At 18.5% G+C, this 26637-nt stretch overlaps 1 protein-coding gene across 6 annotated transcripts in view; it reads left to right on the forward strand.

Annotated features, from left to right (window-relative positions):
• The window catches only part of LOC724942 (putative phosphatidate phosphatase), a 102606-nt gene that overhangs the window by 42092 nt on the left and 33877 nt on the right, over positions 1 to 26637 (forward strand). For 5 of the 6 annotated variants that reach the window (XM_026444091.1, XM_026444093.1, XM_026444094.1 and 2 more), the window contains exons 3-4: positions 5671 to 5775; positions 10423 to 10622. In XM_026444091.1, coding sequence (XP_026299876.1) covers positions 5671 to 5775; positions 10423 to 10622 — 305 coding nt within the window. The remainder of the gene's footprint in view (positions 1 to 5670; positions 5776 to 10422; positions 10623 to 26637) is intronic. The other variant, XM_026444095.1, reaches the window with a different exon arrangement.

Genomic DNA, 26637 nt, shown 5'->3' on the forward strand with positions numbered 1-26637 from the left:
AAAAAAAATGCAAATAATATAGAACAACAAAAACAAATTTTTATTCATTAAAATAATTATTATTATTCTGCTTAACTATTATTCTGCTACCGCTTTAATTAATGTTCAAGATTTTAAGAAATGAAAATTTTTTTGTCAATAATTTTTTGTCTCTATTTATAGTTTTAGAGATAACTAACTAGATTTAAAATTACGTATAAAATATTCAAGAAGATGAAAATATCAAAGAAAATAAAAATTGAACAAGAAATTTTTATTTTTAAATTTTGTGATAACATTTATATTTTTTTTTGTAAATTTTCTCTAATTGAAAACAATAAAAGTTGAAATAAATAAGTATTTTTTTTATTATAAAAGAAATAACGAAATTTTTTTGATTATTTAATAAAATAATAGATTTAATACCAAGATTATTAAATCCAAATTAAATTTTTCGAATTTCGAAGAGAGAATTTAAATTTAATAAATTGTTTCTAGTAGATTCAGCGAGAAACAAAAAAAAAGTATAGTAGTATATTCTTTAAAATAGAATAATTATTTTTAAAATTGGATGAAGTGATTTAAATTTTTTCGAAATGTTTAAAAAATTAATTTATAACATATTTAGTTATAATTTATAAAAGGCATTTTAAATCTTTATAGATAAAAAAATTAAAAATTCTGTCTTTTATTCTTTTCTTCACAATTCAATCAATAGAAATTTTAACAAATTTTTTTTTTTACACATTATTTAGTAATTCTTCTTAATATTTAAAAAAAATTCAAATCATTTGATTCAATTTTAAAAAAATTATTCGATTCTAAAGAGTATATAAATTTTGTTCATCACAGAAGAATATACAGAAAATTAAAATGCAATAATATTTGTTTTCTTGAAAAATTAATTTTTAATTAATCTAAAGTCTCAATACTTCGTAGACGTGACCATACATGTATAAATAGAATGCATATGAACTGAGTTCCACGTGTAATCCGATTCCACGTTTCCTAACCAGTTCTAAGATCAGTTTCCTCTTTTTCCGCTCGACGATTAATCACAAGCAACGCGCGCTAGGGGCCATAATCCATGATTAAAAACCGTGGGTAAAAGGCGACGACTTCGAAATTCTCGAGAGCTTTACGAAGCTGGTAATCTCTCCTTCGGCATCCACCGATCTGTCACGGCCCCAACAAAAGTGGGTTAACCGGCCAGATTCCAGATAAAGGTCGCCAGGTGATACGAGAGAGATGGGAAAATGAATAAAATATAATGGCAGGTTGTCTCGTTTTTACCTGTTTCATTGTTCTTCTTTTCTATGTGGAGAAGGAAAGGAAAGATAGCGAGAGAAGAAAGGATGAGTTGATTTCGTATTCTAAAACAATTTATTTATTTATGGCAACACGAAGTGAACTTTGATTTCAGCGCGGTAGATAGCCATACATAAGTGGTTTTTGCTAAGAAAAGTTTATATTCGTGGGAAAAAATGTGCTTCTTCGGATTGTATGAATCATTTTTTGGTTGATGATAATCATAAAAAAAAAACATATATTAGTTTTGGAAAATAAATATGATTAATATAATACAAGATATAGATCATTAATATAATAATCATTAATATAATACAAGATATAAATCAAATCGTGAGTTAATTATCTAGAATTTCGATCATCCAGGTTTTTCGATTATCGAAAGTTTCGATTATCGAAAGATTATTCCGTAATATATAGTAATTATAAAGTTTCTAAATTTCTTTGTAGAAATCCGTTGAAATATTGTTTAATTTTTACATTATATTGATTTGAATGTCTTCAATGGAACCAAAATAATATCTTTTCAAGATTTTATTTTGAAAACAAAAAATAATTCACAGATATTAATTTGGTGAATAAGATAAGAAAAAGGAAATTAAAAATTTGATTAAATTTATTAGAATATATTAAAATAACACATTAAACACATTGAACATTATCTCTTAAATTATGTTTATATTAAGCTATTTCTTATTCAACTAATCAACTTAATCGACCTCTAGTAGCTCAATAACATCTGTGTAAATTAAATATCAATTAAATTGATTGTACAAAGTTTGTCTATTTCCTATTCTTGATCGAGCAATTTACTAGTGTCAACGTAGTTGATCTTACAGTCACCTTGAATTGTACATATGTCAAGTCAAAGCTCTAGTATAAATTTTTTTTTTCAATTTATTTTCTTTTTTTCAGTTGAAGTCGATTGAACTTAGTTAAATTTCCTGATCGTTCTATCAAGCCAGTAACCAACTTTTAATCGATCAATCCAATCAATTTCTAATTGTACATTTCATCTGATTGAAATTTAGTTTACATGAGCAATTTTTATCAAATTGTGATTTATCGACTTGATTGATCGATCAAACTTGCTTAATGTAAATGCAGTTTTATAAGTATCTTTAATCGATCTCTTATTGGGATCAAATATGCAGAATTAATTAATATAATCTTGAAACAACTTTGGAAGATCGAAACAAACATAAAAATTAATATATAAAAATTTTGATTAAAACTTATTTATTTAGTTATAAATAATTTAAATTTAATTTAGATGAAGCGAAACAAGAACAGCCTCATTCTATTTCTATATAGATTTTTATATATCAATTTTTGTGTTTATTTTCGTTCATGAAATGGATACTTTAAAAATGTATTTGAATATGAATTTATCAACAAGATATATTATTATACAAGAAAAATTTTTAAAATGATTCATTTAAAATGAATCTTGGACTATTAAAAAATGAAATTTTTTTAAAACAAATATTTGATTAGTAATAAGATTTTTTAATAGAATCGAAATTTCATCCCATTGATATAATTTGTTAATGCTTGAGATTATATAGTTAAATTATAAAATATTTATTTTTATTCCAATTGAAATATTAATTTAAAGTTAAAAAATTTATTGATTAATTATAAATTTTTATTAAATAAGAAACATTACATTTTATTAAATAAAAACATTAAAAATTAAAAATAATTTAATTTTTTTTATTTTATTTTCATTTTTTTATTTTTTCTTTTTGTATAAAAGTATACTTTGATACTCGTTCTATAATTTCTATTATTTATAATAGTCCACGTGTATGTTAATGTCGATCAATATTTAACCTTTTGTGCTTCAATGTTTAGAGTGATTATTAACCAATAACATCGATTTATTCTTGATTTTTATTCGATATGTTCTATTTTCGATATATATAACAGATATTGTCTTATTTTAATAAATTTTTATTGAGATTTATTTATATATTACTTATTGTTAGTTTAATGTATTACTTAATTTTATATTTTATATTTATTTATACAAATTTTATATTATTAACATTTTCTTAATTAAATTCTAAATTTGCTCATTTAAATTATGAATATCATTTTACACATTCAAATTAATAAATTTATAATATAATAATAATATAATAAAAATAAAAAATAATTAGTAAAAAATAATAAAAAATAATAAATTAATAAAAAATTATAATAATAATATAATAAAAATCAAAAATAATTAGTAAAAAATAATAAAAAATAATAAATTAATAAAGAATTATAATAATAATATAATAAAAATAAAAATTAAAAAGATAAAAAATTAAAAGTAAAATTGAAAGTTCTTAAAATTAATTTTAGAATTATTTTTTATATATAAAATCTGGAAAATTAAACGTATAGTTTTTTGCAATTAAAAAACACCATATAATTTTAATTTTTCCACCTTATTGATGAATCTTTTGGCTTTCAACTTTTAAATGTTTTACTTTCTCTTGTCATTGATTGATTGATTTGTCGGTACTTTAAGAAGGCAAGAATATGACCATATTAAATCCAAAGCAAGAGAAATCGTGCAATTTTGAAAGTATTGATTGATTCGTGAATGACTATATAGTGCATTTAATATACGATTTCGTTGATATATTTTTATTTATTTCAATGAAAATACTGACGATTATATGAATGAGTTTTATTCACAATTTGTGTCGCGATTAATGGATATTACGGTAGCATTTATGTGAATCGAAATAAATTATATTTTCTAAAATTTATTTTAATGAGTTAATTCATTAGAATCATTTATTAAAGATTTATATTATAATGAAATTTAAAATGATCTTAAAAATAAAGAATTAAAATATTAGAAATAAAATAATTTATATTTAAATATTCGTATTGGTAAAAAATAAATATTCAAATTTACTTCAAAAGGAGATTTAAAGATTTTCAATATTATATAAATTTGAAATAATATATGATATGACTTGAAAATGTTATAAATGTGATTAAAAATTCTAGACATTTGAATTTTGATAGAGCTTAAATTTTGAAAGTATTGATGTCTCGAAAGTCTTGATAGATTTCAGAATCTCGAAAGTTTCTAGTGACCTACATAACCTAACTTATCTTAACCTAATTTATGCTCGCTAAAACATATATCGACGCATATATTGAATCATAGATTTTATGATATAAGTTATGTGTGTATATATATATATATATATATATATATATATATAAGTGTCATATAAATGTGCGCGCATGCGCGTGTGTGTAAGTATATATTGCATGTGATTGATGGTTAGAAATTTCAAATGTAACTTACATCAATATAAGAATATGTATCATGAATAAGATGATTAAGAATTGACATATATTTCATTAGAAAAAAGGCTTTAAAAAAATTAAAAATAAAAAATTAATGCATTGTTAAAATAATATAATTTTAGTAAGATATTAAATCTTTTGCTTTTATTTAAATAATATTTTTGACTTAAAATAATAGAGAAAATTTTATTTATGTTATTCACTTTTATAATTTATAAAAATATAAAAAATATTATACATATAACGTAATATACGAGATTCATTTTAAGAGTTGATCATTAATAAATAATAAAGGAACTATTTAATTTTTCATATAAACTAATTTATTCAGAATAGGTGATATAAATCCAAAATTATAATTTTTTAATTATTAATCTAGAGAGAAATTTATAAATTTAGAATAATCTTTTTTTATATCTTTTATAGGTAGAATTTTACAAATTAATTTTCAAATAGCTTTCAATTTGGAACTTCATGTATTCTTATAAGAATTGAAAAATTTCATTTTTTTTTTAAATCGTGATTTTTATATTATTTTATTGTTTGTCATTTTTTATAATTGAATTGTATATACCAGCATTTTTTAAATCATGACCCAATATTGGGCATTAAATTTTTAATGCTATGAAATAAAATAAAATTATTCAAATTACTTACTTGTCTGTTTTAAAAACTGCTTAAAATACATTCAAGCGTTCAAACATGCATTTTTATTTATTTAAATTATAATATAATTCCAAATCTAGCTGATTTTTTAAAATTTTATATCATAAAACTTTGAAGCATAAAACAGAAAAGTTGAGAAACACTATTATAATATATGATTTATCTCGAAACGATATTTATTGTATTGCAGTTTAATACGGATAATTCATACTTTGATTAAAATAATTTGTATTTTTCGATATCATATATCGAAATGATATTTATTATATCACGATTTAATATTTATTTTTTATTTTATATATTTTTCTTGAATATTTTATCTCTGCACATTTTATAAATTATTGTAAAAATATCATAATAATATAATATATAAATATAAAAATTGTGTTGCAGATGTTGGCAGGTGAATATCTTTATGCAAGATATTCTAATGCAGATTCGACAAAAATATTATTTGGTTACAACATACCTCCATGGATATGGAATGCATATGAGAAGGTACATTTTTGTTTTTATTTTACAAAAAAAGATGAATTAACTCTTTCTTGTCCAAATATTCAAACTATGATTCTAAAAACACGTTATAAAAATAGAGAAAACTTATGACCGAGAAATCTTTCTTCTCACGCTTTTAACACCTTTCTTTCTTTTGTATACTTTTATGAAAAGAGTTATGAAATGTTTTTCTGTCAATATTCGAAAGATTCTTTATTATATATGTAAATACATCAAGAAAACTAAAAAAAAATTCGAAAAAATCATTTTTTTTTTATATCTTAATAATGAAAATACATATAATTTTTTTAAAATGATTTAATTTAATTTAATGATTTTATTTAATTTTTGTTATTCAAAATATTTTAATTTTTATTTCAGATTTTAATTAAATTCCGATTCAGATTTTAATTAAATCATAAATGAAAATAATTATCAATGGATTTCTATCAAATAAATAGAATTTTTTTTAATTATTTATTATTTATTAATTTTTATTATTTATTTAGTTTAATTAGTTTTTCTTTTTAATCATCATAAGTTTTTATTGTTTTTTTTTTTATTTAGATAAATTCTTATTTAAATTAATTAAAAAAACGACTTACTTTTTAATTAATTACTTATTATCATATTAATTAATAAATGAATTTTTAAAAAATAGATTTATTCTAAAATCCTATTTTTATTCAAGAAATTAACTTTTATTAAAAAAAAAAGAATTTTTATTAATTTATTGAAAATATTAAATGTAAGAAATACAAAATATCTAATATGAATATTAGACAAAAAAATTGTCTTAATTTTTAAATAATTTTTTTATACAAGTTATATCTATATTATATATTAATATATTATACACACACATGCGCGCACGCGCGCGCGCGCGCGCACACACACACACACACACATTATATTTAATTATTTTTTTACAAGAATTTATAATATATGCGAGTAAAATAATTAATTATCGTTTCCTTAAAATTCAAATTCAAAGTTTTTCAAGTTATTATTAAATATTATTAGTTCTTTTGACATAATAATGCATCATACAAATTCATTATATTTGACAAAATATTGAATTTAAATGGTTCGTATATATATTTTTTACTTTGAATTTGTGTATCTGTATTAAAACTAATTATTTATCTTAATAAATATTTATCTTAAATGAATTTATACTATATATATATATATATATATATATATATATATATATATATATATATATATATAGTATAAATTCATATATATATATATATTTGATATTAACAAAGAATGATAATTGATTAAAAATCATTATTAATTAATTAAAAATTTACTTAAAATTTACTTAACAGAATTAGAATATCAGATCTTTTTCAGCATATTCATACAAAATCATATTATATTAAATATCATATTTATTAGCACGATAGTTTACATATGAACATATTATATAAAATGTAATCTTCAGAAATCAATCGATAATTTAATTTGTGATTCCTCAGATAATTTCAAGCAATTTTTTCTTTGTAAACATTTTTGATTAGACTTTGTTAATAATTAACAGTTATTATGAAACATTATGAAAAGTAATGACTAATCAAAAAGCTTGTAGATTTGTCATATCACAGTGCGATAGTGATATGTAAATAGATATATGTTGCTAGCAAGTGAAGTAGAGCAAATATATTATCAAAATAATATATACATATGTCAAATACCGAATATTCACTAGCACATCTAACGCTACTGTTATTTTGCGACAGATCTATGTGTTTCATGATTGACTTCAGTATTTTTCATTAATAACTTATCAATATTCGAATCGAATATTTTTGTAAAACAAAGAATTTAAAATCAATTTAAATATTGCCATTAAATCTAAATATTGCCGATAAATTATTTATCGCTTGATTTCTGGGATATTCTATATATGTATTTGTAATAAGATAAAATGGATAAACATATACGTTGTCAATGTGTGAACAGCAGGCGATCGTGTTGGATCAGCAAAAAATTCAGTTGTTAGCCAAACGATGCAAGCTATGTTGTACCGATGCCGTTCCATTAAATGGATACATTTCTATTAAAATATATGCGTGTATATAATTAATATGAATATGTTGGTGTTAATCCAATGCTATAATATAGTTCCGGTATTATTAAATAGGCGACGATCTTTATGCATATATTACATATTTTATATCGAAAGTATAAATTATAATATTTATTAGATATTCAAAATAATTATTGAATTTACATTATATAATTTACATTGAAAACAAAAATAATAATATATATTAAATAATAAATATTAATAAGAAATTATATTAATATATTGATTTATATAAATTAACTATATTTATTTATATTTTTAATCATTAATATTGAATCACAATAATGCAAAATATTATATAATATATATAATATGATAATTTATATTTTGTTAAAAATAAAATTAAAACTGTATTATTAATTTATTTACTTTATAAAATTTATCAATTTTTAATTTCAGCATTTTTAATTTCAAATCATATTAAAATTTAAAATTTAATTTATATTAATAATTATAGTATATTATCTATATTTTTATCCATAGTTTTATATAGTTTTTATCATCTTAATATTTTTTAATATATTTATGACAAATATTGATATTTGATTTTTAAATATTGCATTGATCATTTTCTTTTAATATTTCATTAATTTATTATTTTATTTATATAATATATTGATATAATTTATATTCATTAGAATTTTTAAAACATTAAATCTTGGTCATTTAATTTTAAATATAATAAGTATAATAAGTATAATTGGCTTATTTCAAATCAAACAATAAAATGATTGATTTAGATTTTTTTTTTTGCATTTATTTATATTTTTAGATTTTATATATTTTACATATTTTATAAATTCTAAAATGCTTTTTTGTATTTTGATTTTATGGTTACATAAATATATAATTTGGATTTTCGAATATGAATTTTTTGACTACATTTTTTTTAATTTTTCATTAAAAAATCATTTAATATGTCTTCTTTTAATAATTTAAGTTAGATTTTTCTTGTTTTTTTTTATAGTATATAAATCTAGATACAAATTATAAAAAGCACAAATTGAATTTTTTATTAAAACTATATATTAATATATATTTTAATATTTTAATAGATATTAATTCAATTTTCCTCAAACTTTAATATAGATTTTAATATAGTGATTATGACAAATTTTTCGTCGCTATTATTATATTATGTTAATATTGTATTAATATTATATTATATGATAATTTAATTAATTAATAATTATTGTAAGATAAATTTTTTTATTTTTTTATAATTTATTGCAATTAATTAAATAATAATTAATACATTCATATATATTACATTAATCTTTCATTTTTATGATATTTTATATTATTTATCATTTTATCTTTATTATATATTATATTTTGACATACACATTACGTAAAATAATTTAAATATTTTCATATTGCATAAATAAATTTAAATGCACACATAAAATTACATCTTGGGTTAAAAGTTAATGAAATGATGAATATGTTTTGCTTATGAAAATATATAAATTATTTTTTCCTGAATTTTTTTAATCTTTATCGGACGTAAACACTTTGTACATGACTTGCCGCCAGATCGTTTGTTTATTGAAGACTCGCGTGGAAAGTGATGTAATTACATCATGGAATTTGTACTTATATCTATATTAATCATTTTCGTTGCTTCGTAATATGGAACGTTAATATGATTAATTTAAAATACATTGTAAAATGAGAATATAAATGTTCGTAAATTTGGCAATAACATAATTTTATGTGTTTATCATCGCTAACATACATTCGATAAAGTAAAATTAAGTATAATTATCATGTTAAAGATAACATGCAATGAGCATGTTAAAAATATTTAAATATGATAAAAGAAATTTATTACGTAATTTGCGTATAAATTTCTCTATTGCGTAAGAGTAATTTATTACTGTAGATAATGAATTGCGTTTTTTTAAACAAACTGTATTTATAATATATATATATATATATAGTAAAAAAAAAAAGTAAATCGATGAATAAATGAATCATTCGATGATATTTTAAACTGTTATAACTTTGTAAAAAGAAATTATACAATAATCTCTCTGAATTCATTTTAAAGCGTGAAATCTCTACTTTTAGTTTTGAGTTCGTTTCTTTCAAAGATATTTTTATATCGTGTAGTAAATAGAAAAAATATTTTGATGATGCTTTCTAAAAAAATTTAAAAAATTCAATTGGCTATAAAGATATTGAAAAATTATTTTCATGAAATCCAGAATAAATTTAAAGAAGTCTCTTTTTTATTTGATAATTTCCCAAAACTATTCGACTTTTTTAACTCAAAATATTGAATTATTGAATATTAAAATTAAACAATAAAAATATTAATATCCAATATAATCCAAAAATATTAATTTTTCATCATTTTTAATTACATTTAAAATTCATAATTTGGCAAAAAAAAAATCATAATAACAAATTTATTGGTTTATTTTTATTTTATATCAAGATATATTATGAAATTTGAGAAATTCATTTATTGAAAAAAAAATCAAAAATACAAAATTTGAATATAATAATAATTTTTAAAATTCTTATAATTGTTTTTAATATTTCAGATTGGCATATTTGGTTTTGGAGCAGCCACCACTGTTTTATTTACCGATATTGCCAAATACACGATCGGACGATTAAGACCACATTTCATGACTCTTTGTGAGCCCAATATCAATTGTAGCCTGATTGAAAATCAGCATAGGTACATTGAGAATTATTCTTGCAGTCAGAATATCTCGAAGAGTCTTCTAAAAGAGATAAGGTAAATATATATATATATATTATATGATAGGTTGGAACAAAAAATCAAAATTATATAATAACAGAAAAATAAGAGAAGAAAAAAAAAGTTAATATTCTAGATTTGTAAAAAATTGTATATTTTGTATAAAAAATGATTTCTGTAAAATTACTTTTTTATTATCCATTAATATTTTTCCTTCAATCTTATAAATTTATTATTATTTTAAAATGAACATGTAAAAACGATGTTTACAATGTATATAAGCATATTAATAATTTCCAAATATAATCCAAATTTCTTCATTCTAAAATTAATTTTATAATAATAATCGATATAATATTATTTCCTGACAAAAATTAAAATAAATTGTTACTTACTTTATTTTAAATGATTTATGATATTTCAAAAACTCACTTTTGATTGGAGATTTTACTATAAAATACTACTATAGAAATTAATTTTTCATAAAAGAATATTAATATTTCTAGATTGATTCTAGATATCAAAAGAAATGCAAAAGTTGATATATAATAATATTGATATAAAACTTATTTATTAAATTATAATAATTGAAAAGTTCGCAACGAGACATCTGTCTTTGTTATTTCACAAGACTATTTTTATATTATTTTATCTAATGCAAAACTTTAATTGTTTATAATTTAATAAATAATTTTTTGTATCAACTTTTCTTTTGACTTCTAAAGTTCTCTTTAAAAGTTTTTTTCAAAGATGAAAAAATATATTCTGTTATTATGTATAGATGAATATATTATTTTTTTATTATTAATCTTCTTATTATATATCTCTTATTATATCTTCTATATTATATATATATATAAAATATGTCAATATATAATGACGCTAATCAGAATCTAGTAGCATTATATAAACATTATATTTTGTTATAATGTTAAAATATATTTTTATTTTATATACTTTCAATTTTAATTGGATTGCAAATTATAATACATTTAAAATGTATTCCTGCGGTTTTACAATTTCCATATTATAACTGAAATTCATGACTTTTATCCTTCTTTCAAAAATGGAAAATTATTTCAATAGTCATCATTTTGAAGAAAGATATTTACAATGTAGAAAATTATAATTACCAACCAATTATATATATAATTTAAAAACACTTTCATTTCAGTAATATTGTCACAACAAAACTGGAAACAATGCCTTCGTCAATATATATTTTTTCAAAGAAACTATTTCGAAAAAGATAATATATAATTTTTATAATAACAAGAAAAAGATTTATGGTTATTATTTTTTAAAATATACCATGTATATTTCTTTATATATATATATATACATATATGCCAGATATTTTCAAATGACCGTTTTAATCGACAGTGCGGAAACGACCATTTAAAACAGCGATAAAGTTCAAGTAACTTTCATTCACCTTGAATGAGACAAGATAATTACCATGTTCAAGTGCAAGTGGACATAATTTAAATGATACAGGAAAATCCATATCATTCAAATTATTGTTTATCTCTTAATTTATCATTAATTATTAAATATTTTTTCAGAAGATCCTCATTTTTAGAATTTAAATTTTTATATTTTGAATTTTTATTTATTAGATTTTGAAAATCTAATAAATTATTTTGATTAGATTAGATGATATTTGATTAGATTTTTTGAAAAAATAGATAAAAGTAATTGAATAGAAGTTTTGAATTAAATTTATTCGACGATCATAATTTACTAAAAGAAAATATTTTATATCAAGTTTCAATTTTTATTTAATACAATAACATACAACAAATTTTAAAACAATTTTAGCATTATAGATTTTATATAAAGAAATCTTTTTGAAATATTCATAATATTCGTTGTAAATTCGTTGAATTTTTCGTTGTAAATGTATTAAATGAAAATTGTTAAATGTATTTCGATTTATTGTTCTTTCATATTTTTAAGTTTATATAAAATACTTTGGTTTGTAATATATTATTTAAATATTAGATTTTTAAAAATTAATTAGAGATTTTTATAATATAAATTTTTACTAGAGTTTGTTATTGTTAATATTGGATGATAAATTTGTAAAAAAGAAATATTATAGAAATAATCATATTTTCATATGTGAAATTTTGCAACCTTATTAGAATGATTTTAGAGAAAAAATTGAATTCTAAGCTTAAAACAAACGAAAATAACTATCTATAAAATAAATAATGCTCAAAATATCAATTAAAAATTTCTATTTTCAATGAAATTTATACAAAATTAAGTAAAATTCTGAAATAAAAATAAAAATTTAACGATATAAAACGATATAAAAGAGAATGAATTTTCAATAATAAATTAATTAAAAAATATAAAAAAAATAACTTGCAGACTTTTTGAATAAGCAATTAAATAAAAAATAATTGCTTATTATTTACGGTTAATTTTATTATTGGTTTTATATCATTATTGCACAATACATATTTTTGATATCTATTGATAATAAAATAATAGAAAATGTCTTAATTTGAGATATTTAAAGTTATATACATAAATTACATTTTTTCATAATTTGATTATTATGTCAGAGGAGATATAAAAGTCTTTAAAATATTGAAATATCATAATCCAAAAGAAGTTGAGAAAATATCAATGCTCAAAATTTTTAATATTATATCTGATTTCAATATTCTTTTGGTAGTAAAATTTTAAATCTGGAATATAAATAGATGACATGCTAAATAATTTATGCTAAATAATAAGATTTTTATAAAAAGAAATTGTATATTTTACGTTACATAAGAAATATTTGAATATCTGAATATTAATACAAAGCTTAAAACTTAAGAAAAAAAAAAATACATAATAAAGAAACACATATCAAATAAATATAGTAGAATATATATATATATAATCATATATAGTAGAATAATTTTACATAATTCTTAAGAATATAGTTGGAAATTATTTTCATAACAAGTCACATATATCACAGTGTCAAAATATGAAATATTAAAATAGAAAAAAATATATAATACAGTAAATAATAAAATAATTTTACATGATTCTTGAGAACATTAAGTTATTTTCGTAACAAATGAATCACATTGCTCATAAGTATAATTTAATCTAAAATTGATTTACTTGTTCTTATTTATCGAGTTAAGAAGTGAAAGATCACTTAGAAGTGTCATTTTATTGAATATCAATTATCTTTAATACCCTCTATATACGGAATTTAAATACCATAAAAGTATAATCATTCGCATACCGTGGTAGTGTCGTCAGTATGAAAATATGTAGCGTTAGCTATAGAAACTAAATACGTCACAATTAAGAAACTTGATATCAGCTATGTAATTTTCAGTAGAGAAATTTTACTTTAAATTAACGATTGTCATCATTCGAAAAAATTAAAACTATTAGTTTAATTCTTTAAAAAGATATATTTTTTATTATTTATTATTTTTAAATTAATAATTATTTAATTTTTTTTATTTAATCTGTTAAAATAATAAAAAAACAAATATTATAAATATTAATAGAAAATATGCTCGATGATGTATAAAATTTTTCTTCATTTTTTGTATACAACGTTATTACAATGATTAAATCTATCATTCATCTATTATATATTTATGATATATTACATACATACAAATACGATTCTAAAAATCAAAACAAACACATAAATTGATATACAAAAATGTTGATTATTTGTTAAATCATAATCAGAGTTTTTTGTCTTCGACTGCCATTATCGCGACAATATTTCCGTCTCATTTTGTCTAATATAAATTTCAATTGCTTATAACTTAAAGTCTCAACCGATATTTTTCTATACCAACTTTTATGTTTGATCTCTAGAATCAATTCTCCAAATATGTTTTATATATATTAACATTCTATATATTTTTATAAATGATGCAGAAAAATGTTTTTTTTACAAGATAGTGAAATTATATCTCCGAATAATTGATCTTAATCGTCTTAATTAATCGAACATTTCTATAACATTTCATAGATTGTTTGAAAACATTATTATTATTACAATAACACAAGTAGTTTAACATCCACTTTAAAATGTAGATTTTTGTTGATCAATTACTAAATATCTAGTGATTAATAATAATAATAAAGACAACAAGAAGAAATCGAAACAATTTCAAGAAATGCTTAGGATAACTCATCTATTATCGAGACGATCTATATATTAGCTAAATATATATTGATTGATAAGCAGAATTTTATAAAATAAATTTTCATGAAGGAATCATGGTTATATTTTTATGAGATTAACTTTACATGTAAATTTATTCTTATATTTTAATTTGCATAAATGAATTGAGAAAAATTGTAACCAATGTGAATGTTATCATGAATACGATTGGTATTGGAATTTAAAACGGAAATTAAAACTTCGCTTGATCCATTGCTAACATCTTCTATCGTTTTATATATAAATTAAGCTGTAATATTTTCTTTACTATATTTATTTAAATTCTCAATTTACATGTTTTTTAAAAATGATTATTAACGGTTTAAAACAGAAACTAAAAAACTCTTGTTAGATGATTAGATAGATTAATTTCTAATTGACAATTTTGTTTAATAATTTCTATTAATATAATAATTTCTATTAATATATAAATATGATTAAATTTAATTAAACTCCATTTCGTTATATTTGACTAATGTAATTTGAGAAATAAATACATACATTTGTATATAACAGAATAAAAAATGAAATGTGATAAATAGAATGAAATATACAAAAATAAAATTCTAATATAGCAATTATACGAAATATAAATAAATATAATAAATCAAAGTACTATGATTTTTTGCTAATTCGAATAATTTTTATAATTTTTATTCGAATATATTATTCTTGATATTCTAGATTTTAAATAAAAATCGAAATCTGGTTTTTAAATTCAAAGAAATTTGAATTCGAAAAAATTTTTGAAATTCTAAATCTATTTTTAATTTTTTTTCTAAAAAATATTTTTGTCAAGAATTAAAATTTTAATAAATTTTGATTTTTGGAATTCTTTACTTAATTTTTTAGTTCGTAAAAAATTTAATTCTCATGCAAATTATTTTTTCAAAATTTCAAAAATTTCAAATTACAAAATTTGCAAAAAAGTTTCGAATTCTTTTGAGTTTCGAAGAGTTTTTTTGGTTTCAAAATTTAAAATATCATCTTGATAGAAATTTTATATTATTTATTATACAATTAAAATTATATATCAACAAAAAATAAAAAGTATTTTATAAATTAGTAGAGATCTATTCTATGCAACCTTATTTTAACACAAACTGTATATGTAATAAATTAAAAATTAAAAATTTCATAATTAGTCAAATTCAATTCTATTCATTATAAAAATTTCATATATATTATACAGTTTGATCTATCAGCATATTTAATTCTTCTTTTTCATTGGAAATCTAGAATCTTCAGGATAATACTCTTTTCAGGGTATCTCGGATCACAAAATGTTGAATTGCGTGAAGGTAACAATTGTAACCATAGCAACGAAAGTAGAATTAAGATTGATGCGAAACAACAATTGCTTTTATTATTTTTTGTGGAATATATAGTAAATGAAAATAAAAAATAAAATATATAGTATATGAAGCATTGTGTTATTGCATTACTTCATTGATTCTAATAATGTAAAATTAACTTTATTATTGGAAATGATAAAATGTAATAATCAAATGAAATTTTAAACAAAAATACATGAAAGAACAAGAAATTAAAAAATGAACCAATTGAGAAACATTTAAGAATATTTTATTGAATAATTAATTGATCTAATCTTATAAATTAAGAAAAAGTAATGAATATATAATATATAATTTTGAATAGAATAGTTTATTATTATTATAAATTAATTATATTATTATTATATTAAATATGATAATATATATAAACAATTGGAACATAAATATTGAACGAACGTTTACTTTTCACCAATGCAAATTAACACGTGTCTAATCTTAACCTAATAAAGAGACGAAAAAGTATTTACATGTACAATCGGGAACAAAATTGAATAGATAATGAAAATAATTGTAGATAAAGTTTAATCGAAATTACATTTTCGTTACATAAGTTTTCTTATTTTATCTCTTTTTTTTAATTGTATAGACTATATTATATTTTATTACATATAAAATAAATTGTTTGTAGAAAAAATTAATCAATTATGAATGGACAAAAATAAATGAACAGTACTAAATAATATGAAATTAATGATTAATATTATTATCTTGTTCTATAATTATATTTATATTCATATTTTTACTATTTATTATTAGATTTTTTATGTAATACACTTTAAATTGCTAAAAAAAATTCATTTTTGTCTAGTAGATGATTAGAATATAATAAAATTCACAAATTTTTAATAAAATAAAATCTGAGTTTTTTGCCATAACTTATAATTCAATTTATCAGCAAAATTTCATATTTTTTTAATAATATATAATTTGGATTGTTATCATATTAAAAAATAAATTTCTCATTTAAATTCTTTTTTATCAGTTTTTAAAATTTATATTTATTATATTAATTTATTAATATTTTTTATTTTATTAATCGAACTCAATAATTCAATTCCTTTTTAGAAAATGGATCTTCATTGTTTTAATTATTATATTTTAAAATTAACCATGAAATTAATATATTCTTAAACATGGGCTTTAAATATTAATTTTAATTGCTAAAAAATGTAACAATAATGTGATTTTGATTAAATTTTATAAAATCAACAATTATTTTCACTATCTGTTTAGTTAATTTTGTACTCGATTGTATATTGTATATATAATATGTATGTATATGAAGATATATGATTCATGAGTGCCATCTATTATCACTTAAAGAAAATATAGATAATATATCAATATTGGCGTTCATAAAAAAAAAAAAAAAAATAATAATAATAATAAGAGAAATTATAAAACAAATTTTATTAAAAAAAAAAGAATTTTTTAATATTTTATTTCGAAACAAGATTTAATAAATTTAATTAATATAATTTAATTAATATATTTTTCATAATATATTTCTGATTTAATAATACATCAAAAACAAAAAGTATTCATAATTTCAATAATTTGCTATAAAATGTTTAATAAATATAATATATTCATTAAAAATTTCTCTTCTTTGTTCTTCTTATTTTTGATTTTGAAATAATTAGATTTTGAAATACTATGTATTTCATTATTATTATTAATATCTTCAAATAAGAAACTGAAGAGTTATTTTAAAAAATATTTATTAATAATAAAATAATAATAAAATATATAATAACATAATAAATATCAAAAAGTAATCAAATGAATAAACAAATGATTAAATAATATAATGTAAAAGAAATTAATATATAATTATTTAAAAATAATATGTAATTAATAATAATGTGATATATTATTTAAATAATCATTTTAAAATTATCTAAAAATTATTTAAATAATAAAAAATTTAATTTACAGTAGAATAATACAGTAAAATCTTTTTTTCTTTATAAAATGAGAATCTATCAATCCAATTCGAAATTATTTAATATAAAATTGATATAGTACTATAATAACAATATAATATTTATAATTTAAAATCAAAGTTTAAAAAATTAAAAATATTTAAAAGAAAAATTAAAAAATTATGTACATAATGGAAATTATAATATAAAATATAAAAATACATATATTACTTTGTAATTATTTATAGTATATTATTATAAATTAAATATCATAATAATCATAATTAACTATTATAATAATTTTAATGCAAAAAAAAAATTAATTGAATATCCACATTCTTCTTTATATATACTAGGAATACAGTAAAGTAGAAAATTCCAATGATTCATATATTTACGTCACTAGGTGCGTACAGAAAGAATACGTAAGAACGTAGGATGATATTTTTTTCATTTCCGAATAAATCGATATTAAATGTTTTTTATGAATACTTACATTAGATATTAAATTTGAATACATTAGAATTGCTAATTTGTAATAATAAACATTTAAATATATTATTTATAGATAATGAAAATTTACATGAAACATGAAATATATGATAGTATGATGTATTTAAATTATTCAGTTAAATATTTTGATATAACATTTGGTAAATACACTGAAAATAAAGATATTTTAAGAATTTTAAAGTTATTTTTATTTATTTATTTTTTTTTAAATATTATACATACATTTTTCTGTATTAATTAATTTTTTTTTTATTTTTCGAAAAAAATATAAGTAAAAAATTCGTTATATAGTTTCGAAAATATTTTAATTTGAATTTTGTAAAACTTTTTTTATAAATAAGACATAAATATAATTATTTTTCATCAAAAAAATTTTTGATCATTTTTATCAAAATTCAAATTAAAAACGTTTTCTAATCTAATTAATTCTTAATTTAATGAAGTCTTTTTTTTTTCATGTTAGAAATTGTATTCAATTATATGAAAAATCTTTTATATGTATATTTTTATTTTAATAAAAGATATATAAATATAAAGGAGAAATAGTCAAAATAGAAACGGATGATAAATAAGTTTAATTAATATATTCATTTTTACAAGAAGGTAATAAATATTAAATTTTTATATTTTGGTAAAATTTAAATTATTATAAATCGACTATACAAAATATTTACATTCATATATAGTAAAACCTCTATTAATCGTGATTATCCATGGTTTCGATCAACTAAAATTTCGATTCGATATCGAAATTTCGATATTTATACTTTTTTTTATAGAAAGAATCGTAAAATACAAATAATTGTGATGCAAAATTTTTTTAAATAAAAAATGAAATAAAAATGTAAATGAGTAGATGATATTGCAAAAAAGAATATATTTTTTGTCTTATAACGAACTTATTTTATATTTCAAATAAATTTTTGCACAAGTCTTGATTATCTAAATTACATGACTCTCGATTAAGCTTGTTAATCAAGATTCTATAATAATCACCAAAATAAAAGATTTGAGACCGACAAGATTGACATTAATTGCATATTTTATAAATAAATTTTTATCACATTTATATTTATGAATATAATCAAAATTATGGCTTTCTATCTGATTTAAGTATTCTCTTTATCATTCTATCAATGCACAATGATCGAGAATATACAAATATAATCTTCATATTACAACATTGCATGATGGTTATAAAGATCAATATCTCAATAACTGATATTTTGATGAAAAATTCGTTTAAAGAACAAATATGAAACATGAAAAAGAAAAGAGATCAAAAAATATGGAATAAGAATATGAATATTTTTATTATATTAAATTTATTATATCTATTTTTTTATTATATTAAATTTATTATGTTATATTTTTTATAAATATAAATTTATTCAAAAAAAAAAAATTAACAGAAATAATTATATTTTTACAAGATTGAAATTAAGATATTGTTAAGGTAATAGTAAAAACGTATTTGTTTAGATGATTTTTATTTTTATTAAGAAATTTGTTATTAAAAATTCTAATTAAATAAAAATATAAAAGTTCTAAAATATATTGCTAAAAATATAAAAGTTCTAATATGCTATTATATATATATATATATATATATATATATATATATATATATATATATATATATATATATTTATTAATCCAATATTATAAAAATATATAAATTCGAATTTTATTTTTAATTAAAAATATTCATACTCAAATTATTCTTATCAATATCGTTTATCTTAAAACGGCATTTATTATGGAGCAATTTGATGAAATTAAAGATGTTTAGATTTTTTGATTCGAATTTTCATTTTAAAATATATTATAATTATTCATAATATTTGTCATGAGATAGTTTAATTATGCAGTAATATGATATAATTTCGAGGATGTATAAATTAATTTTTTTTAAGTATATTTTATTTATACTTTAAGTATATTTAATTATATTTTATTTTAAGTATAATTTAATAAAAAAATTTCATTTAAAAAAAAATTTCGTCGATATTTTGATCATTGATAACGAAACAATGATTTATATTAATAATTTAATATAATTGTAAAAATCCATTTTTTCTATATCATTTTGAAAACATTCACTTGAAAAAAAAGTGGAAAAAAATCATATTTATTGACGTTGATTATTTCGAAATATTATTCATTATATATCAATCTAACATAAACTATGTGATTAATCAACTAAACTTGTGTACACGTTTTTCATGATTTTTAGTATAGATAAATAACATTCTATTGCATTTTGTTGCTATTTTTCTACAGATTACATATTTTCACAGGAATTCACTGTTGCAATATAATTCCTATTTTTTTATTAGATTCAGTATAATGTTGTAATCCAGTGAAATATTGTTGACATCTATTTTCTTGGTTATTTTCTTTGTAGAACCAGTAAAATATGCTGTAATATATGCGATAATATATTATTAAACATTAATAAAAGAAATTTAGAATTGTTAGGAATTAATTTTTTTTGATAAAAGCTTTTTTTCTAACTATTGCATTTTTAGATAAAATTTTAGATTATAGAATAAATCATAGAATTATAATCATATTTTATAAATTGTATTATATAATTTGTATTATATATATATATATATATATATATATATATATATATATATTTGTATTTATATAATTTATATCCATATTCAAAATAAATAATATTAGTTTTTATATAAATTATCCTGATGTTATATCTGTATGACTGTATTATGAATAGAATAGAAATAGAATTAGAAATATTAAAATTTTATTTAAATTATTCTTTCTGGACAAAAAATACAAAAAAATTATTTGAAATTAAATTTTAATATATTATTATTATTATATTATATTGATTATTATATATATACGGAATTAAAATATTGACCATAATTGTACTCTATTAAATTTTTATAAACATTTTTTAACTATTCTATCGTTTAATCGATTGATTTAATTTTCTTTAAATATTCCAAATTTGTAATTTCTTCATATGTGACACTATAAAATTTAAGAAAATTAAATTTCAAACGAGTGTATATTAAAAATGAATTACATCGATTGTATATTTCATATGTTCTGGATAAATAATATAGAAATTATAAAATATAAAATATAATATATATCCACAAATAAAAGAAATTTTCAACATCGAATATCTCAAAACATAATTTCACTAACACTTCAATTGTTTATGTCTGACCTCCGTTACTCTCCATTAAATCGCAAAGTCGTTGCCTTGCTCTTCTCTTTGCTGCTTCTCGTTGCTTCGATAATCATTTTGATCCCAGAATATATTCGATCGGAGTTAGAATTATTATTATTATTATTATTGCCCGGTGGCCCTGTGTGAGTCGACCTAGTAGTTCAATCGCAACGGAATTTCGTCGTGCTTTTTTACCGGAGCCAGTGGCTCGAAGGCCGGTTTCAATGGATACGAGCAAAAAGGGGCCGCCACCGGCGGCAAATGACAATGAGGGGGGGGCCTTGTGCAACGATGGTGTATTCGTATGGACGGGATTCGATCCGAATCGTGGCCACGGATCCTTTCTTCGCAACGAAAACAATGTTACACGGACGAATTATCGTGAACACACCCTAGTCATTGTCATTTTGGCTACAATGCTATCTACGAATTAAACATTCGTATTCTCGCATTTTTCCCCCTTACTCTAGTCGTTCCATGATTGGACATAGTGAGTTCAACAATGTGATGTTAGTTGGAAAAAGAAGAAATTTGAAAATGGATAAATAAGTGGAGACAAATGTTTTTATTTGTTTGAGTGGTATGAGATGAATAATAAATTTTTATTTTTTAAAATAATATAAAAGTATATGACTATAATGATTATAATGGTTATATAAAAAATATTTTAGATAATAGATTAGTATAAGAAGTACATTGAATAAATAAATTTTAATTTTAATGTTATTACAATATGATGTATTATATATATATATATATATATATATATATATATATATATATATATATATATATATATATATATATATTAAGAACAAGAGAAAAAAAATGAAATATAATCATTTTTGGTATTTATTGTGTTTCAATTGAAACGAAAAATAAATATTTTATTTAGATTAAATTATTATTCGATATATATTTTTTTTCATATTTGTTTTATATATTTAGATAATAAATGAATAGATTTCTCATTGTTTAGATACTCACATAGAATATTAAACAAAGTGTGAGCATAAGATACAATAAAATTTCATAAAATAAAATTAAATGATTTTGAATGATTCATAATATAATTTATATATCTATATATATGATATATATATATATATATATATATATATATATATATATATATATATATATATATATATATTATTTAGAATTTCAATTCACAGAATCGAATGTATCATTTACAATATTCCATATGTAGTTGTGAAATTAAAGTTTGCAGACTCTTATGTAAATTTAGCCTTTCTTACAGTTATTATGTTTGATTGACATTTACATCTTTTGTAGGCTGTAATTGATCGTGATTCTCCCGTGTATTTTCATATAGATTGGCATATAAGTATTAATTATATAAATCGATAAAATTTATATATAAATTGCATGCAAATTTATTATTAGAAGAATTTATATAAAATTCAAATAATAAGAAGATTTGGAATTTTCTTATATACATAAAAATAAAACGAATATTTCATAATTTATCATATAGATAAAAAATATCTAAAAATATTTTTTGTAAATATTCTCTGTAAATATGTGAATGTGAATAAAAATATTTAATAAATTTTAAAATATTTTTTTTTCTTTAATATTTTTATTAATAATATAAATTTGAATTTTTCTAGTTTAGAAAAACATTTTAGGATTTCAAATTTTTAATTGAATGCATTATTAACCTTAGACACCTCTAATTCTTCCAATATAACAATCAAGAAATATATTTATCTTAATTTTTTTTCTTTTAGTAATATTTTATTGATATTTTAATTGTAATATTATTGTTAATATTTATTAATAATAAAAAAATCTTAGTGTAGAATTAATCAAATATTTATATATCTATAAGTATTTATTTATTTTATTTAGAATTAAAGAATTTATGTCATTTTATAATAATATAGATTATTTTAAGTAAAATTATCAATATACATTTAGATATGTATTATAGTTATTTTATTTATATGTTTCTTTTGAATTTTATTAAATAATACATTTATAAATAAGTTCAGAATTATTTATTAAATAAAATTAAATAAAATTATTAAATTTACTATTTATGCGTTATTATAAACTTAAAAAGATTATAGATAAGATAATATAAAAGATTATATATAAGATTATATAAGATTAAACAATGTATTTCAGATATATATAGCCATAATTTTATGTTATATTCTATTTTTTGATATTATTATATTCTATTTTTCTGTGTAAAAATTAAAAATCATTTAAAAATAATTTCAAATTCTTCTCTTTAAAAATTTTCCGTTTAAAAATTTTTATTTTTATTTTTATTTTTAGATTTAATCAATGAATAATCTTGTTTGGATTTTTTAAAGGATATTTTATTTTTTAGGATATTTATTTATGACTTATGATAATACTAAAAATGTAAATTATTGTTACATAAAACAAAATTCAACATCATGATGATACAAAGCATAAAAAAAAAAAAAGAAAGTCATTTTTAATAATTTTTTTAAGTAAATTTTAATATTCTTACAATTTATATTATATAGAAAATTATATTTCGAATAAAAGAAGAAATTTAAAAACATTTTACAGAGTTTTCTACAGAAAATAATGAACTGCATCAATTAGTATACTAAAATATACATGATTTCATTTAATAAAACAATTTTATTAAAACAAAGTTAAATTTCTGCTATGTGAGAAAATTAATAACATTAATAACATTAAATTAATTAAATTATGTCTTCTTCTAAAATACGTATATAAAAATATTTGTATAATATATTTTTTTTCATCAATAAATAATTTATAATGAATTTATGAATAATTATGTCATACAATTTACTTTATATAATAAATTCAAATATAATTAATTAATTTTCTAATATTCTAATGATAAGCTATCATTATTCTTATTACTTTATAGACTAAGAATTTAAGAATATTCTCGTATAAATGTCATTCTGTCCATTTGTTTGTGAAGCTTAAATTGATTTCACCGAAATCAGTCATTTGTCAAAATGCATCGAGCTTTTAATGGTAGTGATTTATTTTCGAATAGGTAGACTTAATTTTATAGTTGACAGGGTCTATAATTTCGAAGTATAATTCTTTGAATATATAAGATTATAGATAGCGTATAATTTTCTGGAAGCGTACAATTCTTTTCTCAACGATTGAACAATAGGAAGAGAGAGTGCATTAAGCTTCCGGTTTTTGTTCTATAATTATGGAAACGCTTCTAAATTAGATAGTATATTTGATTGTTATTACAGAGATTATTAATTTATATAGTACATTCCTTTTTAATTTGATTTTTTTAATATTTATTATAAATAAAAAAAAGATTGCATAGAAAATAGTATCTTTTATTTAAAAATTATTTTCAATATTATTTTCGAATAATATTGAATTTTAAAGTAAGAAAAATAATATAATAATTGAAAATTATATTTGTTGGTTATATTATTGTTTATATATTTTAACAAAAATAATAAAAATTATCTTTAAATCATTTGAATTTTTTCTCTTTTTTTTTAAATATGAAATTTAAATTAAATTGAACAAAATAACAGAATCAAATTTTTGCTTTTTATGGATGAATAAAATTTGTATTTTTAATATTTCAATTTTTAAAAAATTTATATTTATATTAATAAATATAAAATATAAAATTTATATTAATAAATTTTTTATGATGTTACAAATTATTCAAAAATTATGCAAAAAATTTTTTTCATTAAATATGCTACAAAATAATTATATAATTTTGATTTTTTAATTCGATTCTAAATATTAATTATTTAATAAAATGAAACAATAAATTTCTTTTTCAAATAAAGTAAAAGATGATTTTAACTTAAGAACTATTCATTTTGTCATAACACAAATCAGGGTTCCTAATTAGTTTGATTTTTTAATAGAGCTAATTTATGAAGAAAATGCTTTATTTTTTAATTTTTTTTTATTTTCACGAAATATTCACATATTTCACTCTCCTCTTTTTTATAAATCTAAATCTATCTAAATTGTATGATAAACATAATGATTATAAATTTTGTTAAAAAAATCATAGTATATATTTTTTAATTATAGAAAAAAATAACAGCTTTTTAAATACTTTAAAATTTGTTAAAGTTTTTTTTGTTTATTTATTTTATAATTATATTATAAATTTATAAGCATTAGTTTAATAATTTTATAATATTTTAAATTATGTAAAATGATAGAATGAATATAAATTTGTTCGATATATATAAAATATATAAATATATATAAAATATTTTGTAACTTTATGATATATTTTGTATCATTATGATATATTTGAAATTCTAAATTCTAAAACATGTCATAAATATTAGTGCAAATCTCTTTGTATCTTTGGAATATATATATATAAAGAATGCAAAATAAGATAATAACACATAATTATCATTAGTATTCTTATTGGAACTGGTAATATTTTTTATTTTGCCATTAACATGAATATAAATAATCCAGCCTTATATGATTATGCGTGAAAGTTGATATATTAATTTTTTATATAATAATTCGCTATATATAATTATGCATGAAAGTTGATGCATAATATCAAATGTCAGTGATAAGTATGGTGTTATAAGTATATATAAACATGTCAAACAGGATCACAACAGAAAATAAGTTTTTTTTTTTTGTTGAATGCAAAGTTTATATGCAAATAAGCAGATTTCAATAAAAAAAATCTTATAACCTTATTAAATCTCTAAGTTTATTAATTGTATTACCTCAATCTTCTAAATTTTTTTATTTTTTTTTGTAATTTTAAAAAAAGAATGATATTAATATATTGTAACAAAAAGTTATGCCTATTAAGTTA

This window comes from Apis mellifera, linkage group LG11 (assembly GCF_003254395.2).
Source record: "Apis mellifera strain DH4 linkage group LG11, Amel_HAv3.1, whole genome shotgun sequence".
Lineage (NCBI taxonomy): Eukaryota > Metazoa > Arthropoda > Insecta > Hymenoptera > Apidae > Apis > Apis mellifera.